Source organism: Neltuma alba, unplaced genomic scaffold (assembly GCF_004799145.2).
Source record: "Neltuma alba isolate B1F8T4 unplaced genomic scaffold, ASM479914v2 tig00010592_pilon, whole genome shotgun sequence".
In the NCBI taxonomy this organism is placed as follows: domain Eukaryota; kingdom Viridiplantae; phylum Streptophyta; class Magnoliopsida; order Fabales; family Fabaceae; genus Neltuma; species Neltuma alba.
In genome coordinates this window covers 732,813-748,794 of record NW_021635455.1, presented here as the reverse complement: position 1 = coordinate 748,794, position 15,982 = coordinate 732,813, and the positions used below count along the sequence as shown (strand labels likewise).

Here is a 15,982-nt window from a genome sequence, read left to right as displayed (position 1 = left end):
GGTCCAAGGCAGCCTCATCATCCAACAGCGTTTCGAAATCCATGTACTCAAATTCCGTGAGCAAAGAAACTTCTTCCAGCAAAGGATTTTGAGAGTGCGTCTGGGACACTTGGAAACCCGTATGGCCACAAGCAATCCGGGAATCTTTGTCCTTCATCAACGATCAAGATTGTGCCACACCTGCCCTCTACTTCTGTATATTCCGAAACCCAAGTATAATCTTTTGGTTTTACCTAAATATCAGCTTTTTGCTGCTGTCCTTGTAAATTTCAGCTGGTGATTATAATTATCATTGTAGCCCCGCAAAACTGTCATGACAGCCAGCGAAAGTGATAGTGGGCCTGCTCCATCAAATGCGACAGATGCCATTGGGCTTGGATCATCCAATAAACACCGGCTGAATGAGTCAAGTTACTTATATTCCGGTCAAAAAGCTAGATCACCCGCGTCAAGCGACCTATGTGAGATTTGAGAGATGCGCCAAGAAAAAAAAAAAAAAAACAAGGCTGAAGAGCGTGTTCCCCCCTTTTTCTGACAATTCTTTTGTTCCATTTCCTTTTTTTGCACTCCTTTCTTCTTGATATGTTTGTAATACCAGACATGAGCCTTCTCTTAGCGTTGTAATCAGATCTTTATGCTCTGTTTGTGGAATTTGAATTCATTCACGTTCATGACAATGATACTTATTTTTCCTAAGGCTGAGCTTTATGGGCCAAACCCCCCCCCCCCACTAATAATAATAATAATAATAATAAATAAAAACAGCACAAAAGAAAGGTTTAACTCGAGAATTGTTTCTGCAGGGCCATAACTAATCAAAGAGGGAAATGATTGACAAAAAAGTCCATAACATTCTCTTAAACCAAAACCCATTTTGATCGTCAAATGAGGCATTGCATGCAGAAAAGGGGATAGAGTGTACCGCCAGCTGCAATCCACTGTACTTTCACATTGTAAGTAGCCTTGAGTCTGACCCTATTCCATAGAACTAAATTTACAACATTTAAAGTAACATCCTCCAATCATCCTAAATTAATGTAATTTTACATTAAAAATAGCAACAAGAGCTACAACTTTCAAGTGTGCCTCCTGATTTTAACTTGCGGGAAAAGAGCCGGGTAAGACCTGCCAAATGTTCAAAGTTAAAGAAATTCTGGGAAAAAATTACGACATAATCACCTCCACTTATCTTGTAGTTCTTTCCTCTCTGATAATACCCAAGTAACAAAAATTGCTGCTACAAGTGCAACAATTGTAATGAGAAGTAGCGCATAGTTGAAATCTTCGGTTAATGAATCGTAAGTTCTTGAAGGAGCTATCCGAGTAAAGAACAGATCTACTCCATAGGCAAAGACCAGTGATGTAGACTCCAACTTGGCAGGTACTGTTATTATTCGTCGGAGACCTTCCACTTTAAGGGAATGCGTAATGTAGGACTGCAAAGATTTAATAAAAATCAGTGTTAACCTTAAAAGAAAATGGGGTTCGAGCAGTAGTTGGGTATTTTCCAAAACTAGGCCAACTAATTTCAGACAGACATTAGAATTCCAGTCATAGCAAACAATATCTTAGAAGAGTACAAACTGGCCCAGTCTTAATTCTTCTCAGAATCATTTAGAGGAGAGGAATCATCATAGGTTATCTTAGCAAACAATATCCATGCAACACATATATCAGCCACAAGATAGATATCCATGCTACAAGTATGCATGCCTCATACAACATGGTTATACCACCAAAGCATGCTGGAAAGGATAACTTAGATTGTTTATGTATCAGCTGAACTTTTGGTTCATCTTACAAGGACTACAAGGGCCAAAACCTGCAGAGGGAAATTTCTGCATTCAAAATGAATCCCCATTCCCTCCCCCACCTTCTTTCTTCTCAAAATTCCTCACCTACCTGACCTTGAACAATATAACATTTACTATAAACAAGCTGAAGAAAGATAAACTGATAAGATGCAGACAGATAAAAAGATACCACCGGTATCATATGGCAACTGATTGCTATGATTGTGCAGTTATTCACAGAGCGGCTGCCTTGCAGAAAAGGAAGAAATAGAAGTTACACAGGCAAAAAAGAAAAAAAACCTGAGAAATAATTGGTAATGAATCAGTAAGAGGAATAATTCCTTCTTCTTTCTCCGCTTGTGAGGGATTGACTGTTCGCCTAGGGTCCAAATAACGTTTATCAAGGGCCAAAACCTGTAGAAGAAATTTCCCAGTTGATAAGCGGAAATGTATGAACACATTAGATTTTATTGGAGAATGACAGTAAATGGGCAAAAAGTAATTTGAGCAGGGGATGCAACCGATAGAAAAGACACCAATAAACAGCTGTGCCCAAACCTGATCACCAATAGTTCCAATAAGAAGCTGTTGGGAGGTTATGCCCTTTACAGTTGAAGTCACTTCCATTGCTTTCACAGAATGGGTAAAGAAGTATGATTGCGATTTAGCTATGACTTCTGGTCTAGAGTATGAAGAGACAGGTGATGTAAGATTATGCTTTCCAAGAATAAGCTTCCAAACGTCTTTGTTATCCTGTGAATTGTATTCAATTTTAAAATTTCTAATGAACATTGACATATACAGAGATCTTTAGATGAAGATAAAGTTTACTGCCATACCGCTCGAGATTGATCATAGACTTCAACAACAGACATCTCATATCTGTGTGCTCTGAGATTAAAATAGTGGTACACAACCCAGTTTTCGCTGAATACCTACGAAATATATATTCAATAAGATCAAGTCTATACATGTTGGGCACCATTTTGATGATCAAGTAGTGAAAAATGCTTACAGCATGAACAGGACCCTGACAACCCTGATGAGTCATGCGATGCAATATGCGGCCAGTTACAGTATCAATGATATAGACAACCAGCCATGCCTCCTCCGGTGTTGCCGTTCCAATTTCACCTCTGGCTTTGGGTGCCACATTTGCAACAAAAAGCAGATTACTTGATATATACTTGTACATGACGTCTTGGTCAGCCATGACTTTTGCTTGAGTATGAACGACCTAGATAACAAAAATGAAAAAACAGGTAATAAAGCTAAGGAGAAAGCAGTAATTTACTTGCCACAAAAGAAAATTACAAACTTGTTCTCGAATTCGTCATGCACAATCTTACTGCTATAGGTCTATGAAAAGCCCCCCTCGTGATAGAAAAAGACACTAGTATGAGTGAAGTATGCAACCATGACTAGGTGTTGTAGATTGTAGACAATGAAGGAAACAAAGTTTAAACAAAAACCTTTGAACATGGGAGGCATAGGAGGAATAACAGGTGTAGTATAATTTGAGATTCTCAATTTCAAGGATGAATACTATTTTCAATAAAAAAAATTACGTACAGAAGACACCATACCTCATTTGATTTTCTTGTCACAGTTGCAATGATCTTTTCAGATTCAGATGGGAATACAACTGACCACAAGTCCCTGAAGACAAAGCAATATTCATCCACTACTTCACCAATGCAATTACTCTTCAAGGCATGACCTCTAATAATACCATTATCCACCTCAACTGAGTACCAGTACACATTTGAAAACCCATGTCGCAGAATTTCAATAGCTTCAGGTGTTCTAGGGTGTAAATGAGCTTTCTTGTCAGCATCTATGATTAGATGGAGACGCTGCTCTTTTGAATCAGTGTAAGGCAGTTGAATAACTTGAGCAATGGTATGAGGAAGATTCCAAGCATTAAGTTCCATTCCCGTGTATGCATCAATAAAAGAAATAACAGCTGATGCAGTCAAATTTGAGCCACATCGCCCAACTACAAGGACGGATGGATTCTCATCCAGTGCATGGTGATGTGGAACCTGCCACTGATAAATATTAATCCCAACTGGATGTTCACATGCTTCAGATTTCCGCAGATTTCGTAATAGCACAGACCAAACTACATGTCCATCTCCAGTGTGCAAGGCAAAAATTTTTCCAGCCCTGGTAAGCACAATAAGTAACTTACGGAAGCCATTATGATCACGGGTCATTTTGCTTTTCTCAGAACTCCTCAACCTCATCGCTTGGATTGCTGCTATATCCTCTGGGCTTGCAATCATTAAGGTTCCTTTGAGCTTCAGCATGTGTCCCTTTCAACAATAAATAATTGCAGCAAAAACGCACAGTTAGAGAAGCAGTTAATAATATCCCAACCGTATTTCCTGGTCCCTTGTCAGAAAAAAAGAGTTGAAACTGCACATATATTTGAAAGTATTTTAAACAATGCACTAAGGCATGCCAATAATAATAATAAGTCTGTTTCTAATTTTCTGGCCAGCAATTACAAGTTTGTTTTTCTATTGAATCACAAGCATTAAATTATGCAGGTAGATGTCCTGGTTATAGTATACAAATGGCAGTCATACCTTGAGCCATTCAAAGAGATTCTGTTCAACTTTTGCTACAGAGACACCTTCCTTTTCCACAGGTAGTTCAGATGCTGTTACATCTACCACTGCAGCAAGACCATCCTCTCTGCTCCAAACAGTCTCTCCTTGTTGTACTAAAACAAGTGAATGATCCTCCATTACCATCAATGCCCTAAACCCATAAGATCTGTCTGTCCTGACATAGTTGTTTATAAAAATTTTCTCAATAAACCCTCTTTGATCGTCTATTACTATGTTTTCCTTAAGGAAGTCACCATTCAAGTCATTGGCGTTGACATCCTTTACATAAAGATGAACTTTATTGTCTCCATGTTGAACAAATGCAAAAGCATGTCGGCCCTCTGAAATTGATAGAGCATCACTAATAGCTGCAACGCTATTTATTTTGTCCACCACCGCCAACTCACCTTCATTTGTCAATTTAAGAAGGATAATATGGGAATCAAGATTTAAAGCAAACATTCCCGGAAGCTTTGATGGTAAAATTGCTGGCTGTCCAGATGAATCCTCAATGAGCTCTGAAATATACTTCTGGTTGTGGTTAATATCCCCATTCCCTATGTTTATTGTTACTATCTTTGACCTGATGTCATCCAATATCACAAGCATATCATTGGAGACTGATAATAATTCCCCAGAAGTACCACAGGGAAGTGCTGCATCATTATGCTTTAACAAGTCCCCGTTCTTGGCTCTGAATTGATACACAAAAAATTCTGAAGAGCCAGAAAAACCAGCTACATAGATTATATCATCATGAGGAGACAGAATAAGATGCTGAACATCAATGCTGCAAATAAGATGAAGATGACAACATAAATAACACCGCCTTACACTACAAAAAAGAATAACTAGCTCAACAAAACACCATACGTGCCATACCTTTCACCTGCAAAATCTTTCTTCCAGAGTGTCTCACCATCTATGCTGGAAACAGCATGAAGACATCCATTACCAAAAACAAGGATCAAATCGTCCCTGTCTGTTTTCAAATTTTTCTGCAAAAATAATAGTAGCAGTTATTGCATATATAGGGCAAATTTTGTGCATACTAATGACCAGGCAAGAAGGACAGGTTCATGGCCGGGATAAGAATAATACTGAGGAATAAGCATAGGTTGATGAGGATCGTACAGAAGGTTTATTAAAAGTACAAGCTTATATGGGAAAAAAGTGCAATTACGCCTATTCTGCTCTGTGCATTGAATCCTTTTTCATCGTATAAATGGAGCAGTGAAGTGCCCTCCCATCTGGCACTATTTATTCCCATTATTACATGCTTTATTTCCTTATCAAATAAAAAATATCGGGTGACATACACATCTAACATGAAAAAGTCTGGCTTGGGCAACAAATCATTCACTCACAGGAACATTTAATATTGACTTTGAAGCCTTTGACCCCGGAAGGAAAGACTCCCAAACCATCTGGCCATCAGGAAGGTTCCATGCTCTCAATATGCTACCATCAGAGGAGAGAGTAATAACATCTGAAACAATTCAATGAACAGTAATAAATCTGATAGCTGATATAGGCCAATTACTTCATCAAGTATATACTAAAAATCACTTACAAGGTAAGAAAAGAAGCATATAAGCATAATGAAACCAATTAAGTTTCTAGCTCATTAATTATAGACATCACTGCAATTCAATGATGATGGTGTAGGTGGCCATGTTGACTTTGGTTGGTTCATTAAATTCAATCAATATTCAAACAAATGTCAGCCAAAACCATAGAACATTTCATTTTAGGTGCACAAAACCAAAAGACATATTTGGCCAATAGACACGACAAATGATCAAAATGAAAGAGATTTCATTTTGAAATCAACTTTCCCTCTTCATGGGATAACATGTTTGTGTGATGATATCATCCTGACGGACGGTCAAGCCAGAATATAAAGAACATATTCTAATGCTTTTCCGAAGCAGCCCAATTATAATAATGGTTAGATAGCATGATTAACATTCTGTAAGTAGATATCAAAGAAAGCTGCAGCATCATACATTTTCCCAGGGCAATGTCAAGTCCATCAATTACATCGTTGGTCCCAAGAGCATGCCTCCAAACTGCCAAAAAAAAAAAAGGCGAAACATAGTTCAGCACTTCTTGATTTCAAACAAATCAGAACAAATAGTTGACTAGGCAATAATATTACTCAGGAATGTTTGAATTAATTCTATGCCGTTCACAAATTATTACATTCAGTGCTAGTAACATTCGTCTTGCAACTTTGTAGGCATTATATCATTTTTAAGAAACTAAATCAACGAGATTCCTGAGAAATCTATTGAACAAATCAAACTTACAAATTTCTCCATGACGAAGGTCAAGAGAAGCAAGAACATTCTCTTCAGTGGACACCAAAACACGCTTTCGTCCGGTCTTTTGAGTATGAAACACAGCATGTTTTACTTTCCCAATGTACTGTTGGTGCCTGAAATTTGTGGTCGCATATTTAAAAAGTATAAAAGATAAACCTACTATACATGCACCTGTTTGCCGAGATCATAAACTGATGAACTCTATTGGAAAATTTATCACATGATTTTCTGGGGTTGCAGATGCTGTAGATATCAGAAGACTACTGCTATGGAAAGTCGAAAATATCCTGGGATAATGCGACAAGTTCAAATCACAAGCAATATCAATTTTGCAGGTGCATTAAACAGTATAAAGAGATTATCTTTCCAGGATGTTTTCAAAAAGTTTGAATGAAATCCGATATTAAAATAATCAATCTCTATGGCTCCGAGACTCCGAGTGTTGACCTATCAATAACTAAGGATACATAAAATTTAATAAACAATAAATCCAAGACCAGCATAGAGGGTCGAACTAAAAATCCAGTAGAGACAACCGAAAGGCTAAAAATTCTGATCAACCTTCCTTCTCAATGACCAAGAAGAGCTGTAAGTACACGAGAAATTGAACTCACCAATCCATAAGGCCAACTTGATCTTCATAAAGCGAAAAGCTAAAGTGGGCACACAAGAGAAATAACAGAAGAACGAGAAAATCCCTTATCGCCATGGCCATGGCGATTCGGCCAGAATCTATTCGCCGAATGAGAGTGAGACGGATCTAAGAGCCAGTGCGCCGGGAGTGAGAGACCAGAGAAGCTGGGAGGCTTCGTGTGCGCTGTACCCGTAACGATAAAAAAGGCCGGCCTCTTCAAAACGCAGCGTTGAAATTTGACCTTTTTTCATTTGTTTATTTTTGTATAAACTGCAACTCGACTTTGCCAGTGAAACCGGAATTAGGAACACTAACCCTACCAACGTTATTTTTCTTGTTGCTGTAAAAGTTTTACATTTTTGTCGGCAATTTTTTTATATTGATTAATGTTGAATGTTGATTATATATTGTGGAAAAAAAATACTCACAGAGATTACTCTTTTATTCAATTATTTGTATTTATATCTATTCGGTTTCATTACTGAATTTCGTTGATTGATTTCGATAAGCTTATTCATTTTTGTTGTTGGCCCAAAAGATGACTCGGGTCGTAGACATGCTGATACCAAAAGCCAAATCTGAAAATTTGCACATGACACTTGCAAGCTAATTTCAATTGCTTCCTGTGTTTGAAATTAGGATTGTCAATGACAGGATAAAACAACATTCTCTGCTTTTAATATTCCAAGTCAGTTTTAGGTACTGCTTGGCACGAGGGAAATGAGGGAAATGAAGAGATAGGAAGGAGAAAAAAAAATTTAATAAACTATTTAAAAGTGAAGTTTTAAAATTTTAATTAAAAAATAATATAAAAAATTTAATTTTTTAATTTTTTAAATTTACCTTATTAAAATCCCACCTCCACTCTTTTTTTTTTTTTCTTTTTTTTCCCCTCATACCAAACGGACCATTGGAGTCTCCGTCTTATGTATCCTCGGCATAGCTTTGTTTGGGTTGCGTGCCTCTTCTCTTTCTTTAGTGTTTTGATTTCCGTGCATACCCCGGTCCTCTGTAAACTTGCTCATTACATCCCCGCGTGAGCAACAGTATCGTATTGCGGTATTTTTATTAATCTTATGGCATTTAGCGGTATCAACTGATCTGAATCTCATCATTGCTGGCAATCTTAAAAAGCATGGATTTAACCATTTATTAGAAGTTTCAAAAACTTTTTTTTCGCTAATCAACTGGCATCGGCACAACATCACATTTGTGCTCACATTTTTCTATACTGTAAATCTGGCCCAACATCTTCTCTTAATTTTTACATTATGGGAAAAAATTTGCACTGCTCTACTTAATATAAAACCTATTATCTCCGGTCTTAATTATAAGAATTGGTTGACTAATTTGAGAATATTAAGAAAAGAAGTTAAATAAGTTATTTGTAATAAATATATGTTGTCTTTCTTAAAATATTCTCACTAATTAAGTGTATTAGCTATAATTACTATTGTTAAGAGGACTATCTTTAAAAAAAATGCATAAATATGAGAAACAAAGTGGATTAGGGTTTTATATTTAGGATCAAAATAAAAATCAAATAATGTCTTATATTAAAGACCGGAGGTAGCATTTTATAGTGCAATTTACCTTATAAAATAAGTGTTATATTAAGGATTGAATGATTATATAATAAGAATGTAAGACTTGTGTTTAAAATGAATGCGGAAAATAAAATGCGAATGTAATATTTACAACAATACTTTTTCTATCTTATTTTTAATATAAGACTCATTTTTATAATACAAATTATACTACAAAGTATGTCTTATAGAGAAATAATGAAAAATAAACATTGATTAGAAGTTAAGATTTGAGTTGTCTTGGTCTTCGGCTTAATTTTAAAAGATTAAAAATAATTTATAAGGAGGACGACACCAGCAACCGTCGATATGTCCGAGTGGTTAAGGAGACAGACTCGAAATCTGTTGGGCTCTGCCTGCGCAGGTTCGAATCCTGCTGTCGACGATTTTGTTTTACTAACCTCCTTCTAAACTCTTTTTCTCAAACTAATTTACCGCTGCTTCGTGACTTCCCTTTGGCTTTTACAGGTATTTTCGGCTCTCTCCAGCTCTCTCTCACAGTCTCTGTGGGCGAATGAAAATGGAAGCTAATACAAGAGTCTTACGCAAGTTTCTTGAGGCGGTCATGTGTGTTATTGCATTTCAACATGTAAGGGGTGCTCTGACGCCGGATCTGCTGAGCAAAATTGCTGAAGCAAACCGACGAGGGCCCCATATAGGTTTGGTCGTGCCCAATGCATTTGAGTTGAATCCTCTTCTCCACTCTCCGCACTTCACTTCCACTGACGCTAACATAGATTTTGCTGGTATATTCATTTTTCTGCCCTAACATCCCCCTCCTTTTTTATTTTGCCTCTTTCTCAAATTCTGCATGAGAAACTTCGCGAGAAACAAGGTCAACGGCACTCAGATCGTCATTTTATTTAAAGAAATCATCATTCACTTCTACCGTTATGCTTTGAAATCACTAGAAACCAGAGTTTTCTCTATGTATAATTGCTATTTATCTCTTGGTATATAATAACGAAGGCAGGAGATTTCGTTTCGGAGCTATCTGTGAGCAGCCTGTTATAGTGGTCATGACAGGATTAAGCATGGTATAGTTGCGTTTTGAGATACCTTCTTTCCTTCCATTCCTTTCGACAAACTATACTAACACGCATCTGCTTGTGTAGATAAATGCGGCAGTAACCACTCAGCTTCTGCTGAGCTTTTTCCGAGTAAAAGGAGTGTTGCATTATGGCACTGCGGGAAATGTGAACCCATCCCTAAATACGGGAGATGTGCTGATTCCTCAATATTGGGCACATTTAGCTCTTTGGAGCTGGCAGGTAGATCATGCATGAAAAGAATAAAGACAGGGATAATAGTTTATCAAATTTTGGCATTTTGATCCTTCCCCAAGTTTCAATTTGCCATAGCCCTACCTTGTAACGTTTGAGTGGTCTCATGCAGCGGTATGGGCAGGGGCCTGAGGATGAGTTACCCTTGGAAGCCAACGGAGATTACACCAGAGAAATAGGCTACTTAAAGTTTGCTGATTACACCACATACATCGGTGATGGAAGCTCATACGACAACCGGCTCAACAACATCTGGTACCAACCAGAGGAGATATTTGCCATTGATGGCACTCCAGAAGAAAGGCAACATGCCTTTTGGATCCCTGTTGATTCCATGTTCTTCCAAATGTCTCAAAAGCTTGAGGTAAGAGGTGCTGAGTCCCTTACTACTAATAATATACTACTGAATTACTAATACCCATTTCACTGATCCTCCTACGTGCTGATTGATTAGGAGTTAAGACTGGAGAAGTGCTTCAACTCAACATGTTTGTTGAGACGGCCAAAGGTTGCGAGAGTCCAAAGAGGAGGAAGCGCGAGTATATTCCTGTCAAATACAGCTTACAGGAGCTTCATATACAATAAGTTCAACGTAAGTCCCATAGACATGGAAAGTGCATCCGTGGCGTTAATTTGCCTTCAACAGAGGGTACCTTTCATTGCTTTTAGGGCTGTATCTGGTTCCAAGTTCATGCCTCTCGCCTCCATGAATTCAGTCGCTGTGGTTGTTGAATTCATCAAGCAGTGGGCACAATTGAGGGTGAGGTACTCCTTGTAGTTATATTGTCTTCTCTTCGTTCACCACTGCTCTGTTTCTACTTTGGTTATTAATTTAAGAACAATAACTCCATAGATGTTGTTTTGCTAACCTCATTTTATAATCATTGATATCCTGTATGCCTATGTGAAGGCAGATTACAATCGGGATTACTTTTGAAAAAATTAATTTCTAACACGTGTCTGAAAAACCTAATTTTATGAGGGAGATGGATGTAACAGAGGTGATAGTGAAATTGCGGCAGCTTGCTAGCAAAATTGGTGGGACCTTTTGACTTCCATAAGAAGAAAATGGTGGCATTACATAAAGTTGGGGTTGTTGTGAGTATGACTTTCAACATTCTTTCCCCTTGTTCTCCTCTAAATAAGTCATCAAGTAAATGTCTTCAACCTCTCGAATAATCACCAGCGGGCTCGACAAAGAAACTTACACTGCTACAACAATAGACGGAGGGAATGACTGGCAGATAGGCTATGTACGTTCTAATTGGCAGTAGCTTCTCAAGATGGAGAGTTGCAAGATTGATTAGACGGACAAAATTGCCAGAGTCCCCTGCCTTCAGTGAAGAGGTGTTGAATCTTATATTATGCTTGTCACTCTAATTCCTTCAGAAAATCAACATTATCAACAAACACCTGCATGAATTGATAGATAAGTCAGACTAGAAAGAACTCAGTGTGACAGGTATGGAAAAACTAATTTAATATCAGAAAACTCAAAGCACTGATCAAGCTCTCTAGATTTCTTTTAGATAAATGGTAATTCCTCAGCATATCATTCATGAAATAATTGTACAATAAACAGTTTTAAGTGCATCTGTTCTATACACTTACAAGTCACAACAGTCACCAATTAATTCATCACCTAAATATAGCCGACACCATTCTAAGTAAACCAAATTTTGATAGGGGCAAGGTTAAGGCTCCAGACCACATCACGAGTAAAAACAAGAGGCCGTACCGATTTCCAACCATCAGGATCCAAGCAAGCTACTATCTTGGTGTTGATACCTGGCAAAGGCCCAGGTTCACGGATAATCTTCCCCCCATAAAGTTTTATTGCTTCTGCAGTCTTATAAACATCGTTTGTGCCTATTGCAATCTGTCCCAACACATTAAAAGGTTCTTTTTTCACAATGACTTAATGTACAAGGTTTAAAAGATAGAATTAAAAACTTAAGCGCACTCTTGAAAGCAGAAAATTATGCAATCTACCTGTGCATAACCATTTCCTTTGTCATAATTGGTGACCCCATAGTTATATGTCAGTTCTAGAACTGCATTCTTATCTTCAGGGCCATATCCCATCATAGCTATTGTATACTGGACACCGATGAAAATAACCCGATCATTTATATGAATGATTAACATTAAAATATAATGCTTCGTACAAAAATGGCCATGGCTCTTATTAGCAGCTAGATAGGGAATTTACCTTGTACTCAGGATTGTCTCTTTTGCGGAGAAGTTGCATGCCAAAAGCCTTAGAAAATCAACAGATACATGGGGAAACATTGGACATTTGTGAGCTTAAATCTGAGGGAGCTAAAACTCTGAAGAAAACTAAGAAACCAGAGCAGTGAGCAGCGCTGACCTTTTCATAGAAGGCTATGGCACGATCAAGGTCGCCTACTCGAAGCATTACTTGGCATAATGGTTCAGGACTTGGTGCTCTCTCAAGAAGCTCAAACTTATAGCCATCCGGATCTTCAACAAATGCTATGGCTGTACTGCCACCTTCGACAGGTCCTGGTTCCCTGGTAACCTTCCCCCCCTTAGCCTTGATTAGATCTACTGTCTTGGCAACCTAGTCAATTATTAATATATTACTATGTCAACATAACAATATTCACTACACCAAAAATCTATAGCAAGTCGCACAACTCCCAAATATAATCAGATGTAAGTTGGTCTTAAAAGCTCATTGACACTACAGAAAAGGAAAAAGTTTCAATGCTATGGATAGAACATGTGACAGTTATAATGAACTTATTCCTTCCTTTTGGTGAAAAACATACAAAACTTTACAAAGAGGAAAATGAAAATGTGTCTATGCAGTTGGTGGAGGATGAGAGGGTTGCCAGCTGTCAACTACAAACTTCCTTACTTTCTGAAGAAATATGAGCTTACATCTTCAACTGCGATACCAAAATGACCAAAACCAGTTCCAATGTCGTACTTATCAACTCCATAATCTGCAATAATAACAAACTAGCATGATGAAAAGCTATTTTTCAATAAGCATAAATAATAGGATTCTGTAGAAGGCAACATGTTGTAGCATTCATATCTGAACATACTGTAAGTAAGTTCAACTACGAAGTGGGAATCTTCAGGACCGTATCCAAGAAAAGCATTAGAATATCTCTCTTCTGGGATGTCGCGTTTTCTCAATAGCTTCATACCCAGGCACTCAGTATAGAATCTGTATCACAGCAGTATAATCAGAATTACACGTCAGTAAAGCATTAATCTCTGTGTTTTAAGTTAAGCACTCGAGCAGCTAAATATAATCTAACTTAAATAGCATACTTTATAGTCTTCTCCAAGTCCCCTACACGATATACAACATGAAGCAGTCTCCGCGTGTCATTTTTGACCCAGTCTATCAAATTCTGTTGAGTAACAGAATTATTCGATTGGGCTAGTTTTCCTGCAGCAGTAGCCTCTATTGCTTGTCCCTCTGATTTAAACACTTCAGATACTTTTGCACCAAATAAATGGGATTGTGGGAGAACTAGTTAAGGATAATTAACCCAGTTCTGTTAGTGAAGAAATCCAATAAATGTTTGCATCAAATAATAATCATACTTGCATATTAGTCCAATTTGTGTTTTCAGATGCAGAAAGGTATCAATCAATTCAATGACAATTGATGTCAAAACTCAAAAAGTACAAAGTAGGCTAGAATCCCTTGAGCAGGTGGGGGTGGGCAACAACCGCCAGAAGACTCTCAAGTCCCTTCTGAAGCCAAACTAGCCATATGTTGGTACATACAGCTATTTAATAACTAGCACCGTCCACTGATCCAAAAATGTGCAGGTTTAATGAGGATAACTTTCCCAACATGATTTTTTTCGATCCATAAGAGGTGAACATATGATTTTGTTTGAGAGGTGTGATAGCTCTTCCTATTAACCCAACCACCGTTGGTCTATTCATTGCTTTGTGGTGATAAATTTAAATTATGTTAGCAAGGCAGTCTTTTTCAAAGACCTTCTTCACGCATCAGTCGGATCATTAAAATAATCCAGATTCTTAAGAAAATAATCTGATAATGAATCTGTAAATGCTCCTTGCATTGTATAGAGGAAACGTATTCCAATTTCCACATATACTGCCGGAACCTGGGTTAACATTTTCTCCCTTTTCTCCCATTAAAAAAAAAAAGCTCTCCGCCCTTAAGAAAATCCACCACTAAACTCCTGGACTAATATTGAACATGTGTGCGCAACGCGTTGTCATTTGAATCCAAGATGACACAGACGCCTATATTGACTCTTTCTCACTCTGTTTTCGCTTCCAGGCGAGGAAACCAACAACCACTCGAGATTAAAAAATGGGATAACTGAAATATATAGGTATAATTCCGTGTATGCTTGCATGGTCAATGAAACGAACAAAGCATTCAAGTTTTTACTTGAAAAAGAATGCAGAGGTGAAGTTACCGGTTCCGAGGTGAAAGAGAGTGAGCCTTCGAGAAGGATTGTAACAGGAATTTCGAAACGAGGGCAAACGGAAGGAGCGTGGTGGTTGGAAAGCACAATGTCGGACCGTGGAGAGATTCAGAGCTGCAGATAAGGATGACGCCATTGTTGCCACCAGCTCCCTCTGCTTTGCTCGGTCAGTCGGTCTTCAGTCAGTGTGATTCCGTATTGGAAGTCGTGGGCTTCTCTTACAGGCCTCAAAACGTAATCGGGCTTTAATGTGTGAGCCCATCAAAATGGAGGCTCAAAGCCCATCTCAAAAATCTCAAATTGATTGAATTATTTAGTAGTGTTTATCATTTATTGTTGAACAGATGCCACAGCAATGTTTAACATTTAAAACACAATTTTATCATATTATAGTAATTGATAGAAATTAATGGCTAAGCAAGCAATTCAGTTTTATAGGGTAATTATTTATAAAAAAAAGACCTTATACCCCTCTCTTTCCACCCACAAGGCACATTTTATAAAATCCTGTGCATTAAAAATATAGATTATTTTAGTATTTTACAAAATTTAGGCAGCAGAGCTGTTTTTTTGTTACTTGCCCATCTTTACAAATTGTAACGCATTGCAACTAAAAAGTTGAAGAGAGGGGTTAACATATACATGTGTGTGTTTGTGTAACAGAGATGGGAGTCTTGGAAAATTTTGATAATTTTTGAAAGCTCACAAACTTTACCTAGTTTTATCAATTTGTTTTTACTTATCTATAAAATAATTAAAAGTGATTTGCAAGTAAGAACAAAAAGGGAGGAAGTATTAAGCAACAGGACAGCGGACAAAGGCAGTGGAAAATCCTAAAGCACAGTGGTTGATTATTGCAAGTTTTTTGCCTTGCTTTTGTGATGCGTGATTATGGAGTTATTAGAATATATCATCCACATCATAAAGGGGAAGAACTGACAAAGAAAAGCATAAAAAGCTTATTCACATTGAGCGACCCACGTTAATTCAACATATAATGAAGGGAAAACGCTGTGTCATGGGCCTCTCAACTGCATTATTATTATTATTATTATTATTATTATAAATAATGACAAAGACAACGAATATTTGATCTTTCTTTTTGTTCTCTTTTTTCAAACTGACGATTTTAAAATTTATTGAATTAAAGGCATGAAATCTAATTCACATCACCAAACTTCGACCCTACACGTGTCTCAGCTATGGCGGCTAATTAGACCTCTCCTGACGACGACCGCCGAAAGATTCTGTCCACGATACGGATGGCTGGCCCCTCCCTATGTCTAG

The 15,982-nt window shown here is 37.7% G+C and overlaps 3 protein-coding genes, 1 long non-coding RNA gene and 1 other non-coding gene across 7 annotated transcripts; 3 read left to right on the top strand and 2 right to left on the bottom strand.

Annotated features, from left to right (window-relative positions):
- Positions 1 to 831: 831 nt before the first annotated feature.
- LOC114757267 (ER membrane protein complex subunit 1-like) lies at positions 832 to 7,536 on the bottom strand. The gene is made up of 12 exons (XM_028946259.1): positions 7,353 to 7,536; positions 6,724 to 6,851; positions 6,421 to 6,483; positions 5,779 to 5,900; positions 5,294 to 5,409; positions 4,388 to 5,201; positions 3,380 to 4,111; positions 2,809 to 3,030; positions 2,633 to 2,728; positions 2,352 to 2,546; positions 2,094 to 2,207; positions 832 to 1,436 (listed from the first exon to the last, which is right to left on the bottom strand). The coding sequence occupies exons 1-12, from the start codon at positions 7,451 to 7,453 to the stop codon at positions 1,176 to 1,178; spliced, it is 2,964 nt and encodes a 987-aa protein (XP_028802092.1). The 5' UTR covers positions 7,454 to 7,536; the 3' UTR covers positions 832 to 1,175.
- Positions 1,426 to 15,378, top strand: LOC114757276 (uncharacterized). The gene is made up of 3 exons (XR_003741545.1): positions 1,426 to 1,500; positions 5,524 to 5,528; positions 15,368 to 15,378. It is a non-coding gene; the product is annotated as an uncharacterized LOC114757276 (long non-coding RNA).
- Positions 9,262 to 9,343, top strand: TRNAS-CGA (transfer RNA serine (anticodon CGA)). The gene has a single exon. It is a non-coding gene; the product is annotated as a tRNA-Ser (tRNA).
- Positions 9,424 to 11,183, top strand: LOC114757272 (bark storage protein A-like). 2 transcript variants are annotated; one of them, XM_028946271.1, is made up of 5 exons: positions 9,424 to 9,617; positions 9,928 to 9,995; positions 10,074 to 10,229; positions 10,354 to 10,605; positions 10,696 to 11,183. In XM_028946271.1, the coding sequence occupies exons 1-5, from the start codon at positions 9,473 to 9,475 to the stop codon at positions 11,017 to 11,019; spliced, it is 945 nt and encodes a 314-aa protein (XP_028802104.1). In that variant the 5' UTR covers positions 9,424 to 9,472; the 3' UTR covers positions 11,020 to 11,183. The 2 variants fall into 2 exon arrangements, with proteins under 2 accessions (XP_028802104.1, XP_028802103.1); XM_028946270.1 differs by having other exon boundaries at positions 9,425 to 9,704.
- LOC114757270 (probable lactoylglutathione lyase, chloroplastic) lies at positions 11,265 to 14,852 on the bottom strand. 2 transcript variants are annotated; one of them, XM_028946268.1, is made up of 9 exons: positions 14,687 to 14,852; positions 13,551 to 13,755; positions 13,319 to 13,443; positions 13,149 to 13,213; positions 12,613 to 12,825; positions 12,454 to 12,501; positions 12,234 to 12,341; positions 11,980 to 12,120; positions 11,265 to 11,654 (listed from the first exon to the last, which is right to left on the bottom strand). In XM_028946268.1, the coding sequence occupies exons 1-9, from the start codon at positions 14,829 to 14,831 to the stop codon at positions 11,613 to 11,615; spliced, it is 1,092 nt and encodes a 363-aa protein (XP_028802101.1). In that variant the 5' UTR covers positions 14,832 to 14,852; the 3' UTR covers positions 11,265 to 11,612. The 2 variants fall into 2 exon arrangements, with proteins under 2 accessions (XP_028802101.1, XP_028802102.1); XM_028946269.1 differs by having other exon boundaries at positions 13,551 to 13,722.
- Positions 15,379 to 15,982: the final 604 nt, after the last annotated feature.